The sequence below is a fragment of the Chlorocebus sabaeus genome, chromosome 13, assembly GCF_047675955.1.
Source record: "Chlorocebus sabaeus isolate Y175 chromosome 13, mChlSab1.0.hap1, whole genome shotgun sequence".
Taxonomy (NCBI): domain Eukaryota; kingdom Metazoa; phylum Chordata; class Mammalia; order Primates; family Cercopithecidae; genus Chlorocebus; species Chlorocebus sabaeus.
In genome coordinates this window covers 88,540,372-88,568,244 of record NC_132916.1, presented here as the reverse complement: position 1 = coordinate 88,568,244, position 27,873 = coordinate 88,540,372, and the positions used below count along the sequence as shown (strand labels likewise).

Here is a 27,873-nt window from a genome sequence, read left to right as displayed (position 1 = left end):
ACTACATAGGCAGTTGTGTTTAAACCTCCCATGAATTACTGATAGCTGTATTTTAGAACTATGGTTTTATTACTCTCTTACATACTTCTAATACCAATTCATGGATAATAAAGCTTCTAGGAGGGGCTGTTTGACTTGCTTTAGCAGCTAGGAGGTCATTTTTATTTGGCATATTTTTTCTGCTCAGGTGACTTTTTACTAAAGCATTTGTATAATTTGCTTTCTGTGTAGCTTAAATGTTTTTGTTTGTTTGTTTTTGAGATGGAGTCTTGCTCTGTTGCCCAGGCTAGAGTGCAGTGGCATGATCTCAGCTCATGGCAGTCTCTGCCTCCTGGGTTCAAGCGATTCTCCTGCCTCAGCCTCCCGAGTAGCTGGCATTACAGGTGTGCACCACCACGCCTGACCAATTTTTGTATTTTTAGTAGAGATGGGGTTTTGCCATGTTGGCCAGGCTTGTCTGGAACTCCTGACCTCAAGTGATCTGCCCACTTTGGCCTCTCAAAGTGCTGAGATTACGGGTGTGAGCCACCACGCCTGGCTGTTTGAATGTGATTTACACTATGAATATGCTTTGAAATCCATTTTCTGCATGTAAACTTCAAACAAACCTACTTCTAAGTTTTTGTGATTTTCATACCTGTAGTTTACAAATGATGTTTAAGATAGACTGGCTGGCTGTTAAGGCAGGACCTGAAGGAGTGGGGTGATACTAAAATTTACAAATTCAGGAATGTCATTTTATCTGTTCAATTAACCGTTATTTGATTCTGCAAGATTCCTAAACACAGAAAAGAATGGCTGTAACCGGCAATTTGGGCTTATCAAGTTAAGGCTTGGAAGTAGAATGGCCAAGTGAATAAAAATACCAAATCCAATTTGAAAAGCCAGTCTTAATATCAGACAGTCACCTGGTAAGTACAACAGAATAAAGGGAGCTACATCCAATGGAAAACTCATCCTCTCCCTGGACCTCCACCATCTATTCAAGCCCCATCCTTCTGAAGACTTCCAACCATATGCTGAATTTAATGTCTGTTGCTCACCCCCATTTCAGCAGGTCACAGATCAAAATAACTTTCTATGCCAAACTTGTTTCTTTCTCTTTATTTTCTTCTATTTTCAAAGGCACCACTGCCTTACTCAGTAGCATAAGTTAAAAACTTCCTGTTTTACTAGCCTTCAAGCTCTGTTCATTTGACCTGAATTGTCACTGAGATTCATGTCTTCCTATTCTCACCTCCCCTGCAGGACTTTGTCTTATTGCCTGGGTCACTGCTGCCTCCATTTTTTATATGGTTCATCAGGATGTTTTCTCATGCATAAATCTGATCGTGTCATCTGGCCTCCTCTTCCTCCCAGCCTTTGCCTCAGTTGCTTAAAAGTTACCAAGACTCTTGTTCACTTCCTAGGGAATGAACTAAAACATCCTTCATGTATTATGTAAAACTTTTCAAAATATGATCTCCATTTATCCTCCAGCTTCCTCTCTTACCCCTCCCATACTCTCTCCACACACCACACACATTAGCCAGATTGAACCAAAACTCTTCAAATAGGTCATGGTCTTTTTTAAAAATTTAATTAATTTATCTTTGGAGATAGAGTCTTGCTCTGTTGCCCAGGCTGGAATGCAGTGGCATGATCTTGGTTCACTGCAACCTTTGCCTCCCAGGTTCAAGTGATTCTCATGCCCCAGCCTCTTGAGTAGCTGGGACTACAGGCATGTGCCACCACGCCCATCTTATTTTTGTATTTTTATCAGAGATGGGTTTTTGCCATGTTGGCCAGGCTGGTCTCAAACTCCTGACCTCAAGTGATCAGCCCACCTTGGCCCAAAGTGTTGGGATTACAGGCATGAGCCCAGCCCAAATAGGTCATGGTCTTTTATACCCCCAACTCTTAACTTGTGCTTTTCACTCTCTGCCCTGGAATGTAGTCCACAGGTACAGTCCTCAAAAAGTGTGATCAGACTTTATCTTTTCCATGAAAGTTTTCCCCATTTCTTTTAAGCAAGTTAATTGCTTCCTTCTTTAAGTTTTCATTGGATTTTATTATTACTTTTATTATAGCACTTAAAATAAATTGATGTATAGATAGTAGTACATCTGTATTCTTCCTGTTAGATTTGAATTTCTTGAGATTTGAATTATGTGTTAGTCATCTTTATATCCCCTGGCATTTGTACCTTGTTGGATAAATGAATGAATTAAAAAAAGAAGGAATGAAAGGGCAAACTAGAAGCAGGGTATTGGTTGAGTGATTATTTGAATAGTCAAGGTGGGAGCTAATAGAGTTCAGCAGTAAAGTAGTTACTGCAAAAGAAGAGGGAGAAAAATGGTAAAGAGGGAAGGGGAGATTATTTTTGAGGAAGTGCTGGCAAATAAAGTTGAATAAACAGAGTTGGATGGTGTACTTTCTAGAGGACTTTGTAAGCCAAGCAGAGAAACATTTTGCCTTCCTGTGGTAGAACATTAGAAAATCATGGCAGATTCTTGAGTAGAATATCGATTGTGGGAGAGGGATACTCGCTTTAGAGAGATGGCTAGGAAGCTCCTGCAAGAATTGGGGCATGCATGATGGGGGAAGTGGAGGGGCAAATGCTAGATTAAATTAAGCAGACAGGATATAATATCTAAGGAAAAGGAAGAAAAATTCAAAGTATGACCTCAGGCTTTCTGCCCTAGGAGATAAAGGATAACTGAGAATGGGAGCTGGTTATCAAAAAAGATAACATGTTCAGCACTAGAAAATTTGAGTTTAAGGGATGACAAGGATAGTAAAGCAGAGGTAATAGGAATTTGGGCTATACAAAGATAGTTTGGTAGGTCATCCTCATGAGAATGGGGGTTAAATGAGGAGGAAGAGAAGACAAAATAAGACAGAGTAGCAGTCAGAAGAGTAGAAAAAAGATGTAAAGTAAGCTCTGTGATCATGGAAGACAAGTCTAGCTCTTCTACTTACTAGCTGTACCACTTAACACCTCTCTGCTGCAGTTTCTGTATCATAAAAATGAGATAATAATAGTTCCAAACTCATTGATTGGGTTGTCATAAGGATTAAAGAAGTTAACACATACAAAGCACTTACCTGGTAAGTGCCTTGTCAATATTAGCTAAGAGAATAGAGATTCTCCAATGCCTATTGTATCCCCTTGCCCATTTTTCTTTACTTTTTGTTTTCTAGCCCTCGGTTAATCTTAGAATAACACTTGACACATTATGACTTTCAGAAAATGGTGAATAACAAAAGAGGATGATGGATTAGAATCATCAATGGAGTAGGCAATTGCCAAACTCTATTTTCATAGAGTTGGCTTGAGTGGAAATACCACTGAAGCAAAGCAAGCATAAAATGGTAGAAATAGGTACAAACCATCAGTGACTGGCAGGAAAAGGAAAGAGAGATTATGGTAATGAAAAAAGAAAAGAGAGGCAAGGGAGAGTTAAGCTCAAATATGAAATGTCTGGATACAGATGATTATTACTCATGTTTAATTCCTAGTCCAGACATTGAATTTTACATTATCTCCCTGTATCTTTTTATCAATTATAAAATGTGACAATTATTGGCTTCTTTTTAGTCATATTATACCATAGGAAATAATTGCTTTAAAATAAACAATAACTTGGGAGGCCAAGGCAGCGGATCACGAGGTCAGGAGTTTGAGACCAGTCTGGCCAACATAGTGAAACCCCGTCCGTACTAAAAATACAAAAAATTAGCTGGGTGTGGTGGTGTGTGCCTGTAATCCCAGCTACTCGGGAAGCCGAGGCAGGAAAACCGTGTGAACCCTGGAGGCAGAGGTTGCAGTGAGCCAAGATTGTGCCATTACACTCCAGCAGAGGCAACAGTGCAATATTCTGTCTCAAAAAATAAAAATAAATAAATAAAATAATAAGTTAGCAAATAGGTTTCGGATGCTTAATAGCACAATGAAAGTAATATTCTTAAATTGTCAGGGAAACAATTTTATTTTGGTATCTATATCTTGTCTATATGTTCTTTATGGTTAACTGTTTACTATTCTTTGAACATTACCACATTTAATAATCTATTATATAGCCACCATATTTGAATTCAATTATAACCTCCTTAAGCCTTTTGGTATTTGCTTCCTCACAGCCTTTTTGTTTAATTAAGTTCATACTTTTACTTTATTACCAATGGATACAGTACTGGGCTTCTTTTTACACACATCATTGAGACTAGGGTAGCTCTGATACATGATCAGGAAATAGAAGAGAGCAGGGGATTGAGGCAAATACTGTAGTTTTCTAGTGACAATCAGAAATCATTAGGGACTCAAGTGGCAATAGCAATGGCTGCTTGAAGTACTGTAAGGTTAGCTTATCAGGCACAGGGCCTTGTATCTCACATGTTAAGGATTGCTGCTTTTTGCTATAACCAGAGTTGTAAGGAAAACTAGGCACAAGAAAGACATTAAATCAATATTTTTTTCTCCAAGACTGAGGATAATTCAGAGTGAGAAAGTAAAAATTAGCTCAGAGTAAGACTAAATAGCTGCTTGGTCATTAATTGAGCTGGGATAACAAACCCAGGTAAAACCAGCTGCAAAGTTAATGGGAAATAATATTTCTCCTAAGGATATGCTGACACTATAAAGTGTAATAGCAAGGCCCTTCTTTGAGTGTTTGCTTTCTAATTCACTGAAAAACTTTGTTCTCTAAAATCATATACTCTAGGAAAACATGCTGCTTGAAATTACATCAGTAAGAATGTAACACTTTACTCTTGCTTGGGGGGGATCTACATCATTTTGATACAAAGAAGCAGCCTCAATTAAGGGGCTCCTGAATACAACATTCTACATCTATGGTAACTTTGTAGTTTTCAAGAAACAGGATCATGAGACTGTTCTACAGTCCCTATTGGATGCTTTGAGTTTATCAAACACTGCTTCCTTTAAATTTCACCTAATCCCATCCTTCCCTAAAATTCTATAAATTTATCTTTTTCTTTGTTTCCTGAGATACCTGTGGTGTTCAGTTTCCTTCATTGGAATGTGTATTAGGTGGTTCTTGCAGTGCTATAGAGAAATACCTGAGCCTGAGTAATGTGTAAGAAAATAGGTTTAATTGGCTCATGATTCTGCAGGCTGTACGGGAAACACAGTGCTGGCATATGCTTCTGGGCAGGCCTCCGGTAGCTTTTACGCATGGCAGAAGGCGAAGTGGGAGCAGGCACATCACATGGCTGGAGCAGGAGAGAGAGAAAGAAAGAGAGAGACTTTTAAAACACCAGATCTCCTGTGAACTCAGAGCGAGAGCTCATTTATCACCAAGGGGATGGCCAATGCCATTCATGAGGATCTGCCCCCATGATCAGAACTCCCACCAGGCCCCACCTCCAACATTGGGGATTACAATTCAACATAGATCTGGGCAGGAACAAATGTCCACATTATATCAGAAGGCATCAGTAAGCTCAACTTTGTCAGACTATAGTTTGACAGGTTTGTCCCTGTTGGTCTTGGGCTAACTGGGTTAGGACAAAGAGGCATCAAAATCTAGTTAAGGTTGATGCCAATGAAGTATAATAGTCTTTTGAGGCAATGAAAATGTATAAGAAAAGTAGGATTCAACAGCATGATGTTATGTGAACCAGAAATGCCACAAAAATGGCTCAGCAGCGTTTGACCCACCACCTTAATTGGGATCTCCCTCTCTCTCTCTCTGTGTGTGTGTCTGTCTGTAAAATGCTCTTTCTCACCAGAAGGAATGATAGTTCCTAGTTGATTCTACCACCTAGGACAGGAAACAACAAAACCTCTTCTTGTTGCCAGAAATTAAAACATGCTTCAAAAAGCTAGTGCAGGCCAGGTGTGGTGGTTCACACCTGTAATCCCAGAACTTTGGGGGGCTGAGGTGGGAGGGTTGTTTTAGGTGGGGAGTTTGAGAACCAGCCTGGGCAACAAAGTGAGATGCCCCCACCCACAATCTCTACAAGAAGACAAAAAGAAAAAAAATAGTAAAAACAGTTGGTGCAGGCTTAAAAACAGAGGCAGGCTTACAAGGGCCTTTTGGAACAATTGAGCATTTAGAAATTATACTTAATTGAGGTAAGTTGACACTATAATGATAGTCCAAACTGGGAAGAGAGAAACCATACAAAGCAGTAGCTGTAAAACAAAGGAAGGACTGTATGATAGAATATTTTTAATTTTTAAAATTAATTTCGAGTACATATATGACTTTTCTGTTTAAATGTATGCATAAGTACATACACAGGAGAGAACTGAATAATTCTACAAGTGTAAACTATACCAATTACGGTAAGGGAAGATTAGTACCAGTGAGCACACTCATTACCAGGTAGAGGAAGAGCCAACACTATTCCAAAATGAGATTCATCAAATGTCTGCCTCTACAAAGTCAACTCTGGTCTCCTGGGAGCCCCTCCCAATATTAATATGATGCCAATAAGGCATGCAAAATGTTCCAAGAATGTTAACAGACCAGATATATCTATATGTATATTTAACAAGACAATGGTATATAACATTCACCACTCACCCCTCTAAAAGGACAATTTTGGGGAAAGAACATGCTGCAGAAGGTGTGGGCTGCTGGGCAGCTCAGAATCTTGCATCCCTATTCCTGTAAGTGCTGAGGTATTTTCATAGTATTTTAAACCAATACACATATCCTGAACATCATTTATTTCACCAATGAATTATTTCTAATATCAGTTATGATAATTAATATCCCCTAGTGAAAGTGGAGATTATAGTGGTTAAAATGCCTGTTGATACATCTACTTTTTTTTTTTTGAGACAAAGTCTCGCTGTGTCGCCCAGGCTGGAGTGCAGGGGCGCGATCTCTGCTCACTGTAATCTCCCGAGTTCAAGTGATTCTCCCGCTTCGGCCTCCTGAGTAGCTGGGATTACAAGTGCGAGCCCCCACGCCCGGCTAATTTTTTGTATTTTTAGTAAAGACGGGGTTTCACCATATTGGCTTGGCTGGTCTCGAACTCCTGACCTTAGGTGATTCATCCGCCTCGACTTCCCAAAGTGCTGGGATTACACGCGTAAGCCACCGCGCCCGGCCGATACATCTAATTTTTTTTAAAAGGCCCTTTTGTTGTCCGAAGATCATTCGTTAGAATGTCTGGCTGGGTAAATATAACCAATGACAATGCTGACGATACGGAACAGGCACAAGACGTCTGAACAATATGTAGCATAAATTATAACTTATCTAGAACACAAGGTAACAGTGGAAGATAATGAGCTAGGTGGAAGTTACAAATGTTGCCGCAAGTAGTTTTTGTTACTTTACGAGTTCTGGGAGCTTTTCTAACAGCTTTGACAGGAGTGAATCCCTAAGGCTAAACCAAAATCCTTATCGGCCGCCTACTCACACCTTTGTGAGGACTACGATTCCCAGAAGGCAGCGCTCCCTTCACTCAGCCGGCAGGGAGCCGCAGTTTACAGAACCACCTCCCCAACTGAATTTCACACACCTGTCACTTAGGACGCGGCCGGGAAGGCCTCCTTTCGATCCGCGTTCTCCCCATTTTGGGGTGTAGCTCAGATTCCTGAAACCAGTTTTAGCGCGTGGCCGACCGGGAGGCCGGCGAGCCGCTCTAGGCCGAGCGGCTTCGTCTCTATGACCACAAGGGGCCGTCCCTGGTGTCCTGCGCCGGGGCGCGGAAGGGGCGGGCGTCAGTTCCGCGCTGGGCTATCGGGGAACCATGGCTGCCCCGAGAGGTGAGGACTGGGGCTGCTGGGAGTGGGGAGTCTGAGAGGGGCGGCGGCGGGCTAGCATCTGCGCTGGTCCGCGCCTGTCGGGCAGCGGAGCACCCTGGTTGCCCACGGCCTCTGCGGCCGGACTGAGGCGTCAGGAATTTGCGTGGAGCCGCTCCCGGCCGTCCGGGCAGCCGGCCTCCCCCTGCGGCTGCAGTCTCCGCGGCTGCCTCCGCGTTTGGCAGGTCGGCAGTCCGAGACCGCGCTGACCTCCACTAGCTGGGAGTGGGTGGGAACCGAATTCTGACAGGCCTGCGCTGCGGCGGACCCGGAGAGGGGCCAGGGCGTGGGTCCGGGGCTGGACCGCATCACCCAGCGAGACAGGACAGTTCTTGGCCCTGGCCCCGCGACTTCGGTGTCCTCTGCGCCTCCTGCCTTGCGGATGCTCAGAGACTTAAAGGCAGACTCCGGGCGCAGACCCCACGCGGCGACTGGGCCATGCAACAACCAGTAAAGACATCATTGGGACGTCAAAACAGCACTGAAATCGTAATGAAAGGAAGATAACAATCGTTAACAGTTCCCACCTGTGTGCTGTATGTAATTATAGAGAGTGCTGTATGCAGTTAGAAGGAACACTCTGATATTTGTGGTGGAAGGTGAGAGCCACCTCCCTCCTCCCAAGGGGTGGCACATTCGGGTGAAGGCGTATTTGTTTACTAATTGGCATTTAAGGAGGGCGAGTCTAATTGACTCCGCACCACTTTTGCTGAGCAGTGTAAGTTGGGACCAGAGGTGGATTTTTTGACTGTGGTGCATTAACTAGGAGAAGTTGGACAACACTCGGATTCTTGCTCCACCCTTCCTCCATAGAACAGTTGGCTTCATCCTTGAATAAATATTGAACGAATACCTAAGGAATATCTTCTTACGTGGGTGTCAAGTTATTTTCCCTGTTGCGAGGTCCATGTTTATCATCAGGCCCTGCCCAGGGGCATTGTCTTTAGTTGCATATGCTTCTCTTATGTCTTCTTTCTGTTTCATTTCAAATAAGTCCAATCTTAAAAGCCTTTTGTGTAGCAACACAGGAAATAAAGGAAAAAGAAATAGAATTGTTTTGATAACTAAAATGGAATGGGGATAGCAAAATTGATCCGAACGAAAACTTATAAATTACAGAAGTCAAATCATTACTTGAAATAGCTGCAACAATGTAAAGGTTTAGGCTTATTGCCAGTACATATTTGTTGAGCCTTGATTGTAATCCTAACAAAATTACAGTTTCTATAGCTTCCGAATATCCACAAAAGATTTATCTGGGACTTCCTGAATTTCTAAGTTCTTAGGTATTACAAGTAATGTCCCCATAAACTATAGTAAAACGTAACTGAAAAAAATTTTAAACTGTAAGTTTCTTTTGGGGGACATTTCCACACAAATACTGTGTAGGAGTAAACAGAACTTCGTGAGAAGCAGAGAACAATGCAGGGTTAAGATGTGGCTGCCAGTTGAGTTGTCGGCTAGGTTTATAGTTACTGGCATTGGGTGTGGTTTGAATGATTTGCCCAATTTGAAGTGATTACATATGGACTTTTGATATTACCCTGAAATAACTGAAATTGCTAATAACTGAAATTTTATACTGGAGAATTTGTGAATGGAGTGAACAAGAAATAGTTTAGTCTGATGTTAAACTGCCAGAGAAAATCGTACTTAAAAACATTTAGTATTTAAAAGTTGAAATACATTTAAAACTGGTATTCCATATTAAAGCCCAATCTGTTTTGCACATTCCTAAACTTATTTGATTACTCTTCCACTTAGATCAGTAGTTTCAAGAGTATAATATATATTCCTATGTAATCACTATGCAAAAAGCTATTTTTTCAAGTTAATGACAATATTATAAGTCAAAATATGTTTGTAGGCCCTCAATATTTGGTTTAGTGTTTAAATATTCACTGTGTTGTTTTTGAAATCAGGAACCTATGCAATACCTAAAATAAAGTACTTTTTAGTTTATCAGCCCTAATCTCTGTTATTTGTGAAAATGTTGATAATCTAGGACATGAATTGGCAAACTCTTCCTGTAAAGGGCTGGATAGTCTCTTGTCATAACTACTCAGATCTGCTGTTGTAGGGGGAAAAAAGTAGTCCGGATAACTTAGAAACAAATGAGCATGGCTATGTTCTAATAAAACTATTTATGGACACTAAAATTTGAATTTCATGCAATTTTCGTGTATCACAAGATGTTACTACATTTTTAATCAAGTATTTAAAAATGTAAAACCATTGTGAGTTCACAGGCCTCATGTAAACTAGTGACATATATAGTTTGTTCACCCCTTATCTAGAAGATGGGGAGTGCCTTCTCTTCTACTGATTAAAGGGAGTGCCTTCTCTTCTACTGATTAAAGGTTATTGCTGTTTATTTTTGAAGTCATATTTTTTCCCTTGTGTAGGAAAGTTTTAGAACGAAGGAAGTATTACAGTGATCTCCTTCACTTCCTTTTTTATAAACACTGATTTTTGGCTCCTCAGATCTTTTGGAAAGAAAGTTTAAGCAATTAAAAAATATTTCTTCTGTTTTACTTTTTATTTAAAACCTGATATGATTTTTAAAAATTGCCGACAAATCAGAAAAGATTCTTTAATTCACTCGGGAAAATACTTATATTGAAGAACCTGTTTCCTTGGAAGTTCCAACCATACCGTATCTAAAGATAATCTATTTGAAACTCCTGTTTTATTTTCCTAGGAAAACAGTCTTTGAATTGTGATTAGGCTCCTAAAACAATGAACAAAATTGTACTTAGCATATAATGTAGTTAAAGTAGCAGGCTGGAGTCACCCGGTGTCCTTCTGATTCTTAACCTGGGGTTGTCAAAGTATGGCTCTGGAAAGCCTAAAATATTTGTTTCTGGCCCTTTACAGAAAAATTTGCTGATCCCTGTTTAACCTTGAGCCTAAAGATTTGAATGGAGCTTAAGGGGACTATTGGACAATAGGTGGGAGTTGGGTAAGGAAAGTAGAAATAGTTTGATCCTTGGGTGATGGCAGGTTCTGAGCAGGTCTGGGAATAAGGAAGTATGAGGGAGAGTTGGTACCCAGTGCTTATGGTTTTACCAAAGGTCCTGGACAGGCTTTGGTGCCTGAGAGATGGCTGCTGCTCAGATATACTTGCAGGTAATTCTTGAGTGTTTGTATGTTTCCTGCATTTCTAGTTTTATAGAGCTGTGTTCTTAATATTCTTTTCCTGTATTTTGAATTATTTTGTATAATGCAGTGAAATGAGTGGCTCGATGTAAGTTCTTATTGTGATAAAGTTTTATATTAAGCCCCACTCATTTCTCAATTATTTTCTTTCTGCTGCCTTTAAATCTAGAATATACATTGCTGCAGTTGGTTTCATGCTTTGTATCCACAAGTTTGTAATCATAAAAATATTTAAAATATGTGCTGGGGCCAGGCGTGGTGGCTAATGCCTGTAATCCCAGCACTTTAGGAGGCCGAGGTGGGAGGATCACCTGAGGTCAGGAGTTCAAGACCAGCCTGACCAACATGGTAAAACCTCATCCTTACTAAAAATACAAAAATTAGCCAGGTGTACTGGCAGAGGCCTGTAATTCCAGCTGCTCAGGAGGCTTAAGGCAGGAGAATCGCTTGAGTCCAGGAGGTGGAGTTTGCAGTGAGCCGAGATCACGCCAAGATCGTGCCACTGCACTCCAGCCTGGGTGACAGAGTGAGACCCTGTCCTAAAATATATGTCCGGCGTGGTGGCTCACACCTGTAATTCCAGCACTTCAGGAGGCTGAGGCGGGTGGATCACCTGAGGTCAGGAGTTAAAGACCAGCCTGGCCAACATGGTGAAACCCCATCTCTACTAAAAATGCAAAAAATTACCTGGCCGTGGTAGTCCACGCCTGTAGTCCCTGGAGGCTGAGGCACGAGAATCGCTTGAACCTGGACAGCAAGGTTGCAGTGACTTGAGATTGCGCCAGTGTACTCCAGCCTGGGGGACAGAGTGAGATCCTGTCTCCAGAAAAAACCCACCACCACCACCAATATATATATAATGTAATTTATAACATTCTGAACTAGAATCCGTATGCTACATAGTCTTGCAATTGGGGCATTCCCCAGGAACAAAACTTATGCCTAATTGGCTGATGTTTAAAGTCAGCTATGGTGTGTGTGTGTGTGTGTGTGTGTGTGTGTGTGTGTGTGTGTGTGTGGCTCATGTAATTGGCAAGCATTTTGAAAAAATTTTTAAACATGAGTTTTAGAAAATATTTTGTGCTTGGAATTGGAAAGTATTTTTGGGCTATAACTAGTTTATTAACATATATACATATATTGTCTACTAAGTAATGTCTTTGTTGCACGTGTTTTCCAGACAATGTCACTTTATTATTCAAGTTATACTGCTTGGCAGTGATGACCGTGATGGCTGCAGCCTATACCATAGCTTTAAGATACACAAGGACATCAGACAAAGAACTCTACTTTTCAACCACAGCCGTGTGTATCACAGAAGTTATAAAGTTATTGCTAAGTGTGGGAATTTTAGCTAAGTGAGTATAAATACTTACAGTGTGTTAAATTATTTTTCTACCTGGTGAGGGTATTTGTTAGAAAATTCAAGCTACATCTTTATATGTTTAATTGCTCTGGGCCAGTGTTTCTCAACTAGGGGTGATTTTGCCCCCCAGAAGATTTTTTAGTTGTCACGACTTGAGAGATGCTACTGGCATCTAGTGGGTGGAGACCAAGGATGCTGCTAAACATCCTGAAATCCCCATGACAGCCTCACAACAAAGAATTACCCAGCCCCAAATGTCAGTACTGCTGAGGTTGAAGAACGCTGCAGTAGAGTAGGAGTTGGCAAACTGTGTCCCATGGGCCAAATCCAGCTTGCTCCCTGGTTTTGGTGTAATGGAGACTGACCGGCTTGCAAAGCCTAAAATATTTATTGTTTGACCCTTATAGGAAAACATTACTGACTTGTGTTTTGGATGAATATAATAATAATATTTCTTGAGTGTTTCCTGTGTTAAGTGCTAGGCACTGTGCTATGTGTTTTTCGTGTTTTCTCATTTACTCCTTACACATTTTCAAGGTAAGTACTTTACCCGTTTTATTAACACAGCATCTGAGGTTCCTTAAGATTACACTGTTAATATGTGGCAGCACTGGGCTTTGAATCAGAAACATCATGCAAGAATTGCTTAGCTAAGGATGTGGTATAAGAGAGAGTTAAGAATTAGGGGCATTGGAGGAGACAGACCTAATTTTAATCCTAGACCAAGATTGTTGCTGCATACACACTTGTAACCTCTTTAAGCTTCAGTTTCTTCATTTTTTTAATTTGAGAAAATAATATGGGGTGGTGAAAATTAAATAAAATCTAATAGGTAAATTATTTGGGGAAACATTTATGAGACGGGGACCTATTTCAGTCATTGGGGCAGTTAAGAAGTCATACAGGTTTCAAGATGTGTGTTGGTGAGTGAAGGGAAGCAGGGAGGAATAGTGTTGTCTGTAGGCTTTTATGTAGAAACAGACACATTACATTTAAATATTGAAATGTTATAAGACATTGTGATTGCTTCAGCTTCAGCAACATGTGATGAGACAGTTGATAATGCAGCTACAAGCATGGCTATCATTTTGGGAAATATATCCAGTGAAAGTGTTGAAAATTGGTTCTAGATCTTGAAAAGGCTTATACTAATCCACTTGAAGTAGTTGGAATATGAAAAAGATGTGTTATAAATAAAGTTTCAGTGCTGCAAAAGAAATAGCACTTGAATACAAAATTTTCTTTTTTTCTTCTCAGCAAGGCAGTTTGCTTCTATAGAAGGGTGCACCCTCACAGATGGAGCAATCGTGAGCGCACACCTGGACAAGGGAGGAAAAGGGGGTCTTGATGAACGTGACCCCTGCTACTGTGTCATTCCCCTATTGGCTAGGGTTACACTGCACAGGCTAAACTAATTCCAATTGGCTAATTTAAAGAGAGTGACAGGGTGAGTAGTTTGGTGGGGAAAATGGTTATGGCAGAGCAGGAAATCGGAATGAGTCAGAGTAGAAAATGAGCAGGTAATCTGAATGAGTCAGGGTGGAGCAGGCAATTGGAACGAGCCAGGGTGGAGCAGGTAGTCGGAATGAGCCAGGGTGGAGCAGGTAATCGGAATGAGCCAGGGTGGAGCAGGTAATCGGAATGAGTCAGGGTGGAGCAGGTAATCGGAATGAGTCAGGGTGGAGCAGGTAATCAGAATGAGTCAGGGTGGAGAGGGTAATCGGAAAAGGTTGCTTTACCAGGAAGTTATTTTAAAAGTAGAAGGCAGAGAATCGAACATACTAACATATTGATTCTTTGAAGAGAAATTTAGAACTCATATCTTAACAATCCCCTCCTCTTGCATTTTCTTTACAGCTCTTTCTCTTCAAACTTCTTTAACATGTCTTGGCTTAGTTCTGCTTGATTTTCCAAAAGAAGAAGCTTCTCTCGATAAGGTGGAGGACAGTTAAGGGAGGTTTTAGTAAGTGCCATTTCTGTGAGCCTCTGCACCAACCCACAGATGCATGGTATGACACAGCACCCGACAAGAATAAGTACACCCGTTACGGCTGCGAGGGAAGTAAGAATTGAGGTCGTTATTCCTTTCCATTTACCGAACCACTTTTTTAGCCATCTTGTAAAGGGGTCATTTACCCCTGAGTTGCTGGCTGACTCACTGGACAGAGCAGTCAGACCTTGCAATGCCTTTGTTATACATCCATTAAGGGTGGTGGTGTTTGGGATGAAGTACAACATTGAGTTTTAATCATGATGCAAACTCCTCCTCTTTCTGCTAATATCATGTCTAAGGCTATCCTATTTTCCCAAGCCATCTGACAGTTAGCCCCTAATTGCTCAGCTGTTCCTTTAACAGCATCTCTGGTGTAGTTAATAAATCACTGTTGGTTGTAATAGATGTAGTTTATTCAATCTGTTTTTATTGTCACCCACCAAAATATTGACTCAAATCCTGCAGCTATTTGATTTCGGGCTTTAAATTGATCTGGTATTCCCCGTGGGACTCCAATTGCGTCTAAATAGACATGAGAGTTGAACGACCCATAAGGAGCTCCTGTCGCTTTACAATGTCATATTTTCTTCCTCTGGTTGATGAAATGCCAGAATAAAAGGGATAGCCAGTTGAACTAGAGCATAAGTACTGCTCTAATTATTTGGCAGAGTGTCCAGTTAAGGCCCTCCATAATACCACCATACATCCGCTCAGGGATGAATAAGGGCAGATTGATGGGTCAGCTCTTGGAAGTGCCAGACTTCACTGCATCCTGTTAAGTCTCCAAGAAATGCCAAATTTTTCCCCTTGTCGTTGGAGACACGAGGTAAAATTGGTTTTAGAAGATGGAGGCTGGATAGCCCTTGGGGGCTGACCTGCAGGGTGTTGGACTTAAGGAAACAGCAGAGAGATAGCACAATTTGTTATTCCAGGCAGTGGAATCTTGAAAAAGAGCTACCATGCACTCCATGTCCGCTTGATTTGAGGACCAGTTTCTGCATTGCTGAGAGCTCGGGTTATTCCTCACACTGGGTGGGTCCTGATTTCTCACCCCAGAGGCTGCCACAAGGTCTCTGGTTCTCACGAGAGAGAACCAGAGACCACCCCTGGAGGGGAATGTAATCCCAGATGAGCCCCCAAATTGTTATAAAGTTTTGGTGCCGCAAAAGAAATAGCACTTGAATATAAAATTTTCTTCTTTTCTTCTCAGCAAGGCAGTTTGCTTCTATAGAAGGGTGCACCCTCACAGATGGAGCAATGGTGAGCACACACCTGGACAAGGGAGGAAAAGGAGGTCTTATTCCTGACACACGTGGCCCCTGCTGCTGTGTCATTCCCCTATTGGCTAGGGTTAGACTGCACAGGCTAAACTAATTCCAATTGGCTAATTTAAAGAGAGTGATGGGGTAAGTGGTTTCGCGGGAAAAATGATTATGGCAGAGCAGGAAATCTGAATGAGTCAGGGTGGAGCAGGTAATCGGAATGAGTCAGGGTGGAACAGGTAATGGGAATGAGTCAGTGTGGAGAGGGTAATCGGAAAAGGTTGCTTTATGAAGAAGTTAAGTTTAAAAGTAGAAGGCAAAGAATTGAACATACTGACATATTGATTCTTTGAAGAGAAATTTAGAACTCATATCTAACAGATGAATAAAATACATGGCCAGACTATGGGCCATTAAGAGTGATGTGAACAGTTAAGAGGAGCAGCAAATGAAAGGGCCTAGAGCTTTATAATGGTCTTTTAGATTTAGTGTTTGCAAAAAAGTAAAATATTTTCCAGGTACTCTCAGTGTTGTCATTTCTTTGTACACACATTAAAATCAATAATTCAAAAAGAGTAAGTAGATGAAAGGCAAACAGGATGTTATGTAGTCTGTTAAAACACAGGTTGGATGTAAGTGCTGTGATGGAGAGGCTTCTAAATACCAGAAAATAATTGTTACACAAAAATGTTATAATTTGTTATATGCACAGGAAACCAAAGTTGATTCATGTTTGAATTTGTATTTGCTTGAAAATTATTTCCCATATAATGTTAAAATAATTGTGTAGAGCTAAAAAAATGAAATTAGACTTTTTTCTTTGCTTTCAAGTTAGAGAAGACTTTATCATCTCACAGGAAGGATGACAATTTCAGGATATTATGGGGGGCTGTGGAAGAATTATATTGGAAATAACTAAAGGTTTAGAACTTGAACTTTCTCTTCAGAGGAGAAAAGTTAAGAACTTAGATCTTGGCCAGGTGTGGTGGCTCACACCTGTAATCCCAGCAGTTTGGAGGCCAAGGTGGGAGGATTTCTTGAGCTCAGGAGTTGGAGACCAGCCTGTCAACATGGTGAGACTCCATCTCTACAAAAATAGAAAAAAATTAGTTGGGTGTAGTGGTGTGTGACTGTAGTCACAGCTACCTGGGAGGCTGAGGTGAGAGGTTTGCTTGAGCTTGCAAGGACCTGCGGTTAGCCATGATTGTACCACTGTACTCTAGCCTGGGCAATAGAGCAAAACTCTGTCTCAGAACAAGAAAAAAAAAATTAGAAGAACTTACATCTTGATGATTAAAATAGCGTATTTCCCCCATATTTCCAGAAAAATACTGCACAGTTAATGTAAAAATTAGTAACATTTGCTCAATGTTGATCTGAGTTTTCTGGAGAATGAATACAGGGAAAGGAAAAGAAATTACTATTTAAATGGGAAAAAACCCATTAAACTTCATTAAAACTATGATTAAATGAAGTAAAAGCTTCTTCCTTTTTGCCCATTCTTTACACTGTGATAAAGTATAGTAACTTTATAGGGTTGATACAAATATATACTAGAACTTCAATTTTATTGGAACTGTGCAAAGCTTAACCTCATTATAGAGCAGTCCATTTGATGGTTTGTTTATTTAGTATGGTCTCTGGTGCTGTTTGCTCAGTAATATTCTTTGCTTAGTGAATAGTCTTGGCTAATGGTTAAAGTAAGTACATATATTATACGGGAGTGGGAGGCAGGGGCAGAAACTTAGCAAAGTAGCACCTGAAACTGTGTTTTGGTTATAATTATCGTTCACTTATATAATAACATATCACTGCCATATTCAAATCTGTGTTTCATTCCTTCCAAACATTGGAAGCAAATAGTCATTCTAAGTCGTTTCAAGGTATTGTTAATAAGATATAATGGGATAGTTTCATGCATTCATTTATTTATTTAGAAAATACCTATCAAACCTCAGTTATATACTCAACACTGTTCTAGTGTTTTCACTAGAACACTGCAAATTAAAAAGGTGTAGTTCTGCCCTCATGGACTTATAGTCTATTGAAGAACCAAATATTAAATAATAAATAGGTGATGTTATGGGGGAAAAGTAGAGGGTGCTACAAACACACATAATAGAGGGCCTGCATTTGGATTAGAGGGTTTCCTCTTTGAGGAAGTTACATTTAAACCTAGACCTGTCAACTGAGTAGACTTTAGGCAAGAAAAGAGCAGAGAAGAGGCAGAGAACTGTGTTTGAAATCCCTGAGGCAGAAGTCCTTGACTTTGGTGCTGAGATGAAGCAGGAGAGGTCATCAGGCTATCACAGTAGTATTATGGGCCTGTTAAGGATTTTAGATTTAATCTGAAGTGCATTAGAAAAATCACTGAATGGAGCCAGGAGCAGTGGCTCACGCCTATAATCCCAGCACTTTGGGAGGCTGAGAATCCCAGCACTTTGGGAGGCTGAGGCAGGTGGATCACTTGAGGTCAGGAGGTGGAGACCAGCCTGGCCAGCATGGTGAAACCCCATCTCTACTAAAAATACAAAAATTAGCCGGGCCTGGTGTCGCATGCCTGTAATTCCAGCTATTTTGGAGGCTGAGGCAGGAGAATTGCTTGAACTTAGGAGGCGGAGGTTGCAGTGAGCTGAGATCGCACCACTGCACTCCAGCCTGGGTGACAGACCAAGACTCCATCTCAAAAGAAAAAGAAGAAAAAGAAAAGAAAGTCATTAAATGGTTTAAATCACAGACTAACATAGAACCCATGTTTAGAGTCACTTTGACCTCTTTGAGAATGATTTGGAAGTAGGGAAACTTAATAGAGGCAAGAGATAATCACCTAGGATGACAGCACAGGTCATGAAGAGAAGTTAATAGATTTGAGTTATGGTCTGGCAGTAGAATCTGTAGGACTTTGTGATGGGTTTGGATACACAGTAAGTTCTGGTTAATCACAGTAGTTATGTTCTATAAAGTCACCACCAACACTAAACTAGTGAATACTAAACCCCTGCTCCTAGGGGATATACAGGGTAGCTTCCTGTGAGCAAATGATCACATTTTTGTCAATTAATCAATACAATAACCTTGTTTTATGTGTGCTTCAGTCTAAAGACACTTTATTTAATGTATATTAGGGATTAATTAACATTAAACTCATGGCCAGCAGCACTATAACATGCCTGAACAAAGCTTATCTATCACATGTATTTTCTCCATAACATATAGCATATCCTTCCTGTGCTTAGGAACATCAGACAGCGCATCAGCCCTACAATGCTTGGGAGCCATTTAAACAAAATCACCAACACAAAGCACAAAAATGCAAAAAATGTAGCACTAAATAGATTGCACTTGTTTATTATCTGAAAGCTGAAACAAGGCAGAATGTTAACTTGTTCGGTGTCAGCCAGGAATGTGCATGCTTGGTGAATTGAATCAAATTTTTTGCCACTCTGTGTGTGTCTGCCAATGACTGAAAGTGTTACAAGCATTGATTTGGGGGTTACAGATACATTTTAATAAGAGAAGTCACACATACAGTCCATGAATAATAATGATCAACTGTAGTAGGTGAAGGAAAGGGAGGTATCAGGAATCATATCTGTGTTTCCTAGTATAAACAATTGGGTAGTTTTTTTTTTTTTTTCTGAGACAGGAAAAACAGATTTGGGGGAAGAAGATATCAACAGTTTGACTTTGGGCAGGAATAACGTAAAGTTTTTAGTGTCTTAAGACATCCAAATGGGCATGGAGAATGGGCAGTTGGATTAAATGGGTCTGGAACTCAGAAGAGAGGTCGGGGCTAGAGATGTAAATTTGGGAGTTCTTATCACATAAAAGCATTTAATCTCATGGGATTGGAAGACATTGTTAAAAAACAATGATCTTGTAAAAACAATCTTATTTGTAATGTCATTTGATTCCATATACCTTAAAGACTGCTGTTTTCTGGACAGGATAACTAGAAACCCCAGGACTAATATAAAGAGGAACACATGATAGAAATGGAAGGCAGCTTGTTTAAGAAACAACAAAGGAGTGCTGGCTTTGGCAGCACATAATACTAAAAATGTGGACAATACGGAGAAGATTAGCATGGCCCCTGTACAAGGATGACATGCAGATTCATAAAGCATTCCATATTCAAAAAACAAAGGAGTCAGTCTGGTACTGAGGCAGTGCCCTAGAACTTTGTAAGAGTTAAATTAAGCAGGCCAGGGTAAGTATAACTTCAATCAAGTGTGCAAATTAGATCTTGAGGTCCCAAGAATTTAAGCAGAGGCAATTGTAGCTCCATGCATTGTTCTTGGTGAGGTTTTGGAGATCTGAAGTCTAGTCAAACTTATTTCATATGTAAGAACTTTGAGCCTGGAAAGGGACTAATTCATGCAATCTCTGACTAAAAATTTTGTGTGACCAAATGGATCAGCAAGGTTCCAGATGCATGTTTTAAATGAAATGCCAGTTTATTTTTCAGAATTTGAGGTGGTAGAGAGGTTCTATAACCAGGTAGTCCTATTTGGACAGAACCCATGATTGCAATCTAGGTCAAATGGCTGAGACCCCATTGTCTTTGGTTCTTTCTCTTGCCTTTAATGCCTTCCTTAGGGTACCTGTAGATGGGTTACATGCCATGAGGCATGGATATCCTGACATTCACATTAGTATAGTAAAAGTTTTGTAGGCTGAAGGGTATAACTGGTTTGCTAAAACACTGAAATACAATAGCTTAATTCTAATACCAAATATTTTCCTTGTCCTGGTTATATGCTGTGGTTTGGATGTGGTTTATCTCCACCAAAGCTTATATTGAAATTCTGTCCCCAGTGTGGTGATGGGAGGCAGGGTCTAGTGGAAGGTGTTTAGGTTGTGGGGGCAGATTCCTCATGAATGGTTTGGTGCTGTTTTCCTGGTAGTGAGCTGTGGCTCTCAAGAGACAGGATTAGTTCTTGCAGGAATTGATTATTTCTCGAGAGTGGGTTATAAAGCCAGGATGCTCCTCACGTTTTGCTCTCTTCACACGTGTCTGCCTCCCCTTAGACCTTCTCTGCCATGTGATGCAGCAGGAAAGCCCTCGAAGAAGCCAGGGCTATGCCCTTGAACTTCTCAGCCTGCTGAACTGTGAGCCATATATATATATATTTTTTTTAGATAGAGTCTCGCTCTGTCACCCAGGCTGGAGTGCAGTGGTGCAATCTCGGCTTACTGCAACCTCCGCCTCCAGGGTTCAAGCAATTCTCCTGCCTCAGTTTCCCAAGTAGCTGGGACTACAGGCACATGCCACCATACCTGGCTAATTTTTGTATTTCTAGTAGAGACAGGGTTTCACCATATTGGTCAGACTGGTCTTGAACTCCTGACCTTGTGATCTGCCCGCCTCGGCTTCCCGAAGTGCTGGTGAGCCACTGCGCCCCGCCAAAAAAAAATTTTTTTTTTTTAATGCCCAGTCTCAGGTATTCTTTTACAGCAACACAAAGCAGACAAAGACAGTATTTAAAATATTTAAAATAGAACTCCATTAAACATTATAAATGCACACTGGGTATAGTGGCTCACACCTATAATCCCAGCGCTTTGGGAGGCAGAGGCGGGTGGAATGCCCGAGACCAGGGGTTCAAGATCAGCCTGGGCAACATGGCAAAACCTCATCTCTACAGAAAATGCAAAAATTAGCCGGGTGTGGTGGTGTGCACCTTTAGTCTCAGCTACTTCAGGGGCTGAGGCAGGAGGATTGCTTGAACCTGGGAGGTGGAGGCTGCAGTGAGCCAAGATTGTGCCACTGTACTCTAGCTTGGGGGACAAAGTGAGACCCTGTCTCAAAAAAAAAAAAAAAAAAATTATAAATGCAATTTACTTGAAAATGTTAGGATATTTAACTTCTTAGAAGAAATACAGACTTGCTTCAGTGAAGAGTGCCTGATATATATTGTCATTTTTTTTTTTTTTTGAGATGGAGTCTTGCTCTGTTGCCCAGGCTGGAGTGCAGTGGCATGATTTCGGCTCACTGCAACCTCTGTCTCCCGGGTGCAAGTGATTCTCCTGCCTCAGCCTCCTAAGCAGCTGGGACTACAGGTGCACACCACCATGCCCAGCTAATTTTTGTATTTTTAGAAGAGATGGGGTTTCACCATGTTGGCCAGGCTGGTCTCAAACTCCTGACCACCTGCCTTGGCCTCCCAATGTAATTTTTATTTGAAAAAAAGGAAAAAGATATTTCTTTCATGTTGGGGTAAAAGAACAGAAGGCAGAGGTGCATATGTTGCTGCAGTCTGCAAGAAAACTAGGCAATAAATATGAGGAAACCACTGAAAGTGTATTATTGCTATAAATTTAAAATGCCCTAGAAAAGCCAAAGAATAATGCCCCCTTTTGGGACTTGTGAAAAATATTTTTGAAAACCTCATGAGTAGATGTCTTCTTTAGAAAGCAGGTAACTATACTCTAGAATACCAACCAGTAATCATTGTCACAATGTGTTACGTAAAATGCCACACATCCTCCTTTAAGATTATATTTGCTGCCTTCAGTTATTCAGAATAGTGGCTATTGAGAGTGGCAGGCTGCCAGAGAGTGAAAGTGTTAAGGAAACACTCTTTGATGTCCAGCCTTAGAAACAGGTGAGGGAAACAAGCTGGTAAATGCAGCTTATTTTCATTTCATTCTTGTACATGTTGACTAACCCTTATCCAAAATGCTTGGGACCAGAAGTGTTTCAGATTTCAGAATATTTAGGATTCTGGAATATTTGCATGAATATTAATTTGATACGAGCATCCCAAATCTGAAAACTTGAAATCCAAAGGGCTCTAATGAGCATTTCCTTTGAATGTCATGTTGGCACTCAAAAAATTTTAGGTTTTGGAACATTTCAGATTTTGAATTTTCAGATTTGGGTTACTCCAACCTTTATTTTCATTTTGGCTGAAACTATTATTTCCTCTTCTTTGATGAGAAATCTTAGGCTGAGGGAAATTTTAATTTGTCAAAGGAATCTAGAAAGTAATTGACAGTGATAGGATTAGAAGACAAGTTTTGTGAAGTCTAATTTTCAAATTATGAGTCTTTCAGAACAATGAAGTAATTATTTTTAATTAAGACAAAGATAAGCACAGTGGCATTGTTAGACATTTCAGTAGTTTACGATAATTTTTTCTCTTAACGTTTTATTTCCAAATGTTAACACTTTGCCATGTGTCTTCATTCAGGCGGCTCTAATAAAATACCATAGACCAGTTGGCTTAAGCAACACTTATTTCTTACAGTTCTGGAGGCTGGAAAGTCCAAGATCAAGATGCTCATGGCAGATTAGGTGTCTGGTGAGGGCCCTCTTCCTAGTTTGCCGACAGCTGCCTTTTTGCTGTATCTTCATGTGTTGGAGAGAGAGATGACTCTGGCCTCTTCCTCTTCTTATAAGGCACTAATTCCATCATGAGGACTCTACCCTCATCACCTCACTAAACCTAAGACCCTCCTCCAAATACTAATCACATTTGGGAATTAGGGCTTCAATATATGAATTTTAAGGGGTAACACATTTAGCCCATAGCACATTACACATACAATAAAACATGTATGTTTTATGATATTCTTCTATATTTGTGTGAACATGTGTATAATTTTTTCTGATTTTAGAGTAAGATTTAGATAACATGCTTCTTTGTCCCTAATATTCTTCAGTGCATGTTTCCTAAAAACAAGGACATTCTCTTATATATAATCAATAAAATTATCAAAATTGAGACATCAGTACTGATATAGTACTGTTACCTAATTCACAGACCTTACATAAATTTTTCCCATTGCCCCACCAGTGTCCTTTATAGCAAAATAATTATTTTTCTTGGACTTCAGTCCTCTCCAGGATTACAGTTTGCATTTAATTGTCATGTTTCTAGTTTCCTTTAATCTAGAGAGTTCCTCCATCTTTTTTTTCATGTCATTGATATTAACACAGGCCATTTAACTTGTAGAATATCTCTCAAATTATGTTTATTGAGTTTTATGATTAAATTCAGCGGTTTTTTTGGGTCAGAGATATCAAAGAAATGATGCGTCCCTTTTAGTGCAGTATATAAAGATGTATGTGGTATCTGTTCCATTACTGGTGATTTATCTTGATTTCTTTTTTTTTTGAGACGGAGTTTCACTCTTGTCACCCAGGCTGGAGTGTAATGGCATGATCTCAGCTGACTGCAACCTCCGCCTCCTGGGTTCAAGCAATTCTCCTGCCTCAGCCTCCCAAGTAGGATTGGGATTATAGGCATGCGCTGCCACGCCTGGCTAATTTTTGTATTTTTAGTAGAGACGGTGTTTCACCATGTTCACCAGGCTAGTCTCGAACTCCTGACCTCAGGCAATCCACCCACCTTGGCCTCCCAAAGTGCTGGGATTACAGGTGTGAGTCACTGCACCTGGCCTAATCCTGATTTCTTGATTAAGGTAATGCCTGCTAGGTTTCTCCACATAAAGTTATCAGTTTCCTCTTTGTTGTTAATAAGTGCCTTTGGAGAGATACTTTGAGACTAGATAATATTCTCTTTCTCATCACGCTTTCACCTATTTGTTTTGTTGTCTGTTACTGTTGTCAAATGATAACTTCCTAATACTTCATCATTACCTATCCATTGAAGTATTACCTATACATTTATTGACATTTCCCTTCTTCTAGAAGTTTCTAGAAATCTAGAAATTTCCCTTCTTCCCCTCTTTTTCCCCTTCTCTCTTTGTATTTATATGAACATGGACTCAAGGATTATTTTATTGTGTAGGTTAGAATCCATTATCATCATTATTTTGATGCTCAAAATAGCCAGATTATGCACAGTGGGATTAAACAGTTTCTTTTTAGCATATCAAGATGTTCCAGGCTTTTCTTGTACTTTCCCTGCCCCAACCCTGAAATCATACATTTCTTCAAGGATCTTTTATTCCTTTTTTTTCCAGAATGGTATTTAGAAACCAGAATCTAGGGATGAGGTATACACATTGATACTGGAGTATCATTACTTCAGACCCTTTTAGCAGACGGAGCTATGAAATATATATGCATGTGTATGCATACACACCTATCTATATCTAGTTCTGTGTATAATAAAGAGTTATATATTGATTGATACCTACAATTTTGATCACTGTTCATTCTAAACTTCCTCTTACCCATGTTTGTTCCCTTATCTAATGGTGAGGATTCTAGTTCCCATTATGCTCAAGATATTTACTTATTTGCTCAATCCTAGAATAGGTAATAAGTAGTTTCAGAATTTCTAATATTTACCTGAGAAAAAAACAAACCTACTAACTGAACTGTGTATTTGTATGTAGTTCTCTTTGCTTTTAGTTTTACAGCATACAGTAAAATACTGTTTTAGAATATTTGAGTTCTATTCTGCAAGTTCTTTTTCTGCAACTGTAATTTTGTTGACAGTGATTTTTGGTTTGTATTTAACTTGAGATTCCTCCCCCCTCCCCCATCCTTGCTGATTATACTTACAAAACACCCTGGAAGTTTTGGTGTGTGAAATTATACGTATTTCAATAAGAAGTTAGAACTGGAAGAAAAAAAGGGAGTGTGGGAAGGAATTAATGGATGGCTACTTTGATAGATAAGGTTGACATGGTCAAAGTAGTAAATGTTACGTGCAAGATATTGCTGGGCACTGTGTGTGATGTACACTGTACCCCGCTTTCCTTTTTTTTTTAACACAAATATTTTACCTTAGAGGTGGTTTCATGTCAGTATATAGAAATCTATCTCATTCTTTTTAAAAGCTGCATGATGTTCCATTATATGTAGGTACCATATATACCAGTCTGTATTGATGGGCATTTGGGTTGTTTCCAGTCTTCTACTCCAACACAAAGATGTAGTAATTATCTTTGTAAATATACTGTTGTGCATATGAATGATTATATCAGGTAACTTTTAAATTAAAAGAGAAATTAGTAAATTCTGTTTTGAGGGAGGGGCAGATTAGCAGTTGGATATTGTGAAAGCTGTATATGTTAATAAGGTGATTTTTTTAAATATTTGAATTTTTTTTTTTTTTGAGACGGAGTCTCGCTCTCTGGCCCAGGCTGGAGTGCAGTGGCACGATCTCAGCTCACCGCAAGCTCCGCCTCCCAGGTTCACGCCATTCTCCTGCCTCAGCCTCCTGAGGAGCTGGGACTACAGGCGCCCGCCACCACTCTCGGCTAATTTTTTTGTATTTTTTAGTAGAGACTGAGTTTCACTGTGTTAGCCAGAATGGTCTTGATCTCCTGACCTCGTGATCTGCCTGCCTCGACCTCCCGAAGTGCTGGGATTACAAGCGTGAGCCGCTGTGCCCGGCCAAGTATTTGAATTTTAAGTTATCAATTTCTAAGCTATAATTTGGTTGAAAGATAATACAACATTTAAAAATACTTTTTCATAAAATTAATTACTGCTGCAATTCACGGGAAAATTGTTAGTTATAATGCTTTACTAAACCCTATCACAGCTGTCAACAGTTTAGGTTTAAATCTGTCATTGTTAGTATAAAGAAAAGGAAGTGAAAACACTTTCATATTGCCTTAGAACAAAGGAACAAAGTCAACCTTTTTCTTTTTTTTGAGACAGGGTATCACTCTGTCACCCAGGCTGGAGTGCAGTAGCATGATCTTGACTTCCTGCAACCATTGCTTCCTGGGCTCAAGCAATCCTTCTGCCTCAGCCTCCCCAGTAGCTGGGACTATAGGTGCGCACCACCACACCCAGCTAATTTTGTAGAGATGGCGTTTCGCCATGTTGTCCAGGCTGGGCCTAAATTCCTGGACTCAAGCAATCCGCCTGCCATGGCCTCCCAGCGTGCTGGGATTATAGGTGTGAGCCACTGCGCCAGCTCAAACTAGTTTATAAAGACATAGTTTTTCAAGTAGTTTCATATAGTTTCATAGTTTTCAAGTAGTTTCATAGTTTTACATAGTTTATAAAGACTATCCCTAGCAGGATATGTAAATGTTAATGTACATATACTTCGGGTGTGTTTAGTAACAAACCAAGTATATCTTAACTTTGAACTACATATCCATATTAAGACCAGAGAAAATTCTTTTACTGTTTCATAGTATTGTCTAGAGAAATTAATGTATCTGTCAAATACGTATGTTATAGATTATCCAGCTCTGTTTATTTCTCCTTCTGGTTTACATTTTCAGTACCCTTATGGACCCATGCTATAATGGGTTTAGGGTGTTGGGGAGGAAGTAAAAATCATGTCCCTCATATGAAGTGTATTTTTGTCCTCAAGTTGACTTCATTGTTGGTTTTTTAACGTAGCCCCTCAAAGTCTTTTGAGTTAATTATACTTTGTAGATAAATTTATAAACAAAATTTAACTTTCTTAAGCTCATGAGTAACTTCTGCTGTGTTCCATTTTGCACAGTGCGTCGGTAACCTAGCCAAGGATTTTATGCCTCCTAGTAGTTCTTGTTAGATCAGTAGCTGGAAGAATGAGGCCTATTTTTGACTAAACATAGGTCAGAAATAATTGGTTTCAGCCGGTTGATAGGAAATTTAGGGGGAGAGGCAGCAGCAGAATCTCTGCAGTCAACATGGAGCTTCAGAATTTCTTCAGGTAACCAAAGGTTGCACAGAGTCTATTACAATGATAAAAATAAAAAGAATTGTTCAAATAGAAAACTTAACAAGGAAGACTATATCTAAAAAGAAATTTAATATATGCTTTTGATTATATATGCTCTTTCTCCTAGCTAGCAATGTCATTTATATAATTAATAAATTTGTTTTTAACAGAGGTGCTCATTAAGGTGCTTGTGATTTGATTTCTAAGAAAATAAGTTCAGGGCCAGGCGCGGTGGCTCACGCCTATAATCCAGCACTTTGGAAGGCCGAGGTGGGTGGATCACTTGGTCAGGAGTTCAAGACCAGCCTGGCCAACATGATGAAAAACCCCATCTCTACTAAAAATACAAAAAATTAGCCCGGCACGGTGGTGTGCACCTGTACTCCCAGTTACTCGGGAGGCTGAGGCCGGAGAATTGCTTGAACCCAGGAGGTGGAGGTTGCAGTGAGCCAAGATCACACCACTGCACTCTAGCCTGGGTGACACAGCGAGACTCCATCTCAAAAAAACAAAAAACAAAAAATCCCAAAAACAGAAAATATAAGTTCAGGAAAACAGAAGAAAAAGTAACCTTTTTACAGTATATTACAGTATATTTATGAGTGGTCATTTGTTTGTCTCATAGTGAAACAAAAAGATGATTACTAGTGTTTCCTAGCAGATACAATGCTCTTGTTTCTTTTATATAACTTCAGTGAGTAAAGCTAAATATAAGATTAAGAGCTGTATTCTTA

At 40.0% G+C, this 27,873-nt stretch overlaps 1 protein-coding gene, 1 long non-coding RNA gene and 1 other non-coding gene across 4 annotated transcripts in view; 2 read left to right on the top strand and 1 right to left on the bottom strand.

Annotated features, from left to right (window-relative positions):
* Window positions 1-5,072: 5,072 nt before the first annotated feature.
* On the bottom strand, window positions 5,073-7,602 carry LOC119625375 (uncharacterized). Its single transcript, XR_005241577.2, has 2 exons — window positions 7,483-7,602; window positions 5,073-5,214 (listed from the first exon to the last, which is right to left on the bottom strand). It is a non-coding gene; the product is annotated as an uncharacterized lncRNA (long non-coding RNA).
* A 27-nt stretch (window positions 7,603-7,629) lies between these two features.
* Window positions 7,630-27,873, top strand: part of SLC35A1 (solute carrier family 35 member A1) — a 35,723-nt gene continuing 15,479 nt past the window's right edge. The window contains exons 1-2 of one of the 2 annotated variants that reach the window (XM_008006550.3): window positions 7,630-7,729; window positions 12,105-12,282. In XM_008006550.3, coding sequence (XP_008004741.1) covers window positions 7,714-7,729; window positions 12,105-12,282 — 194 coding nt within the window. In that variant the 5' untranslated portion in view covers window positions 7,630-7,713. Of the gene's footprint in view, window positions 7,730-8,272; window positions 8,365-12,104; window positions 12,283-27,873 lie in introns of those variants that run through there. The other variant, XM_008006551.3, reaches the window with a different exon arrangement.
* Window positions 19,575-19,683, top strand: LOC119625429 (U6 spliceosomal RNA). The gene has a single exon (XR_005241632.1). It is a non-coding gene; the product is annotated as a U6 spliceosomal RNA (small nuclear RNA).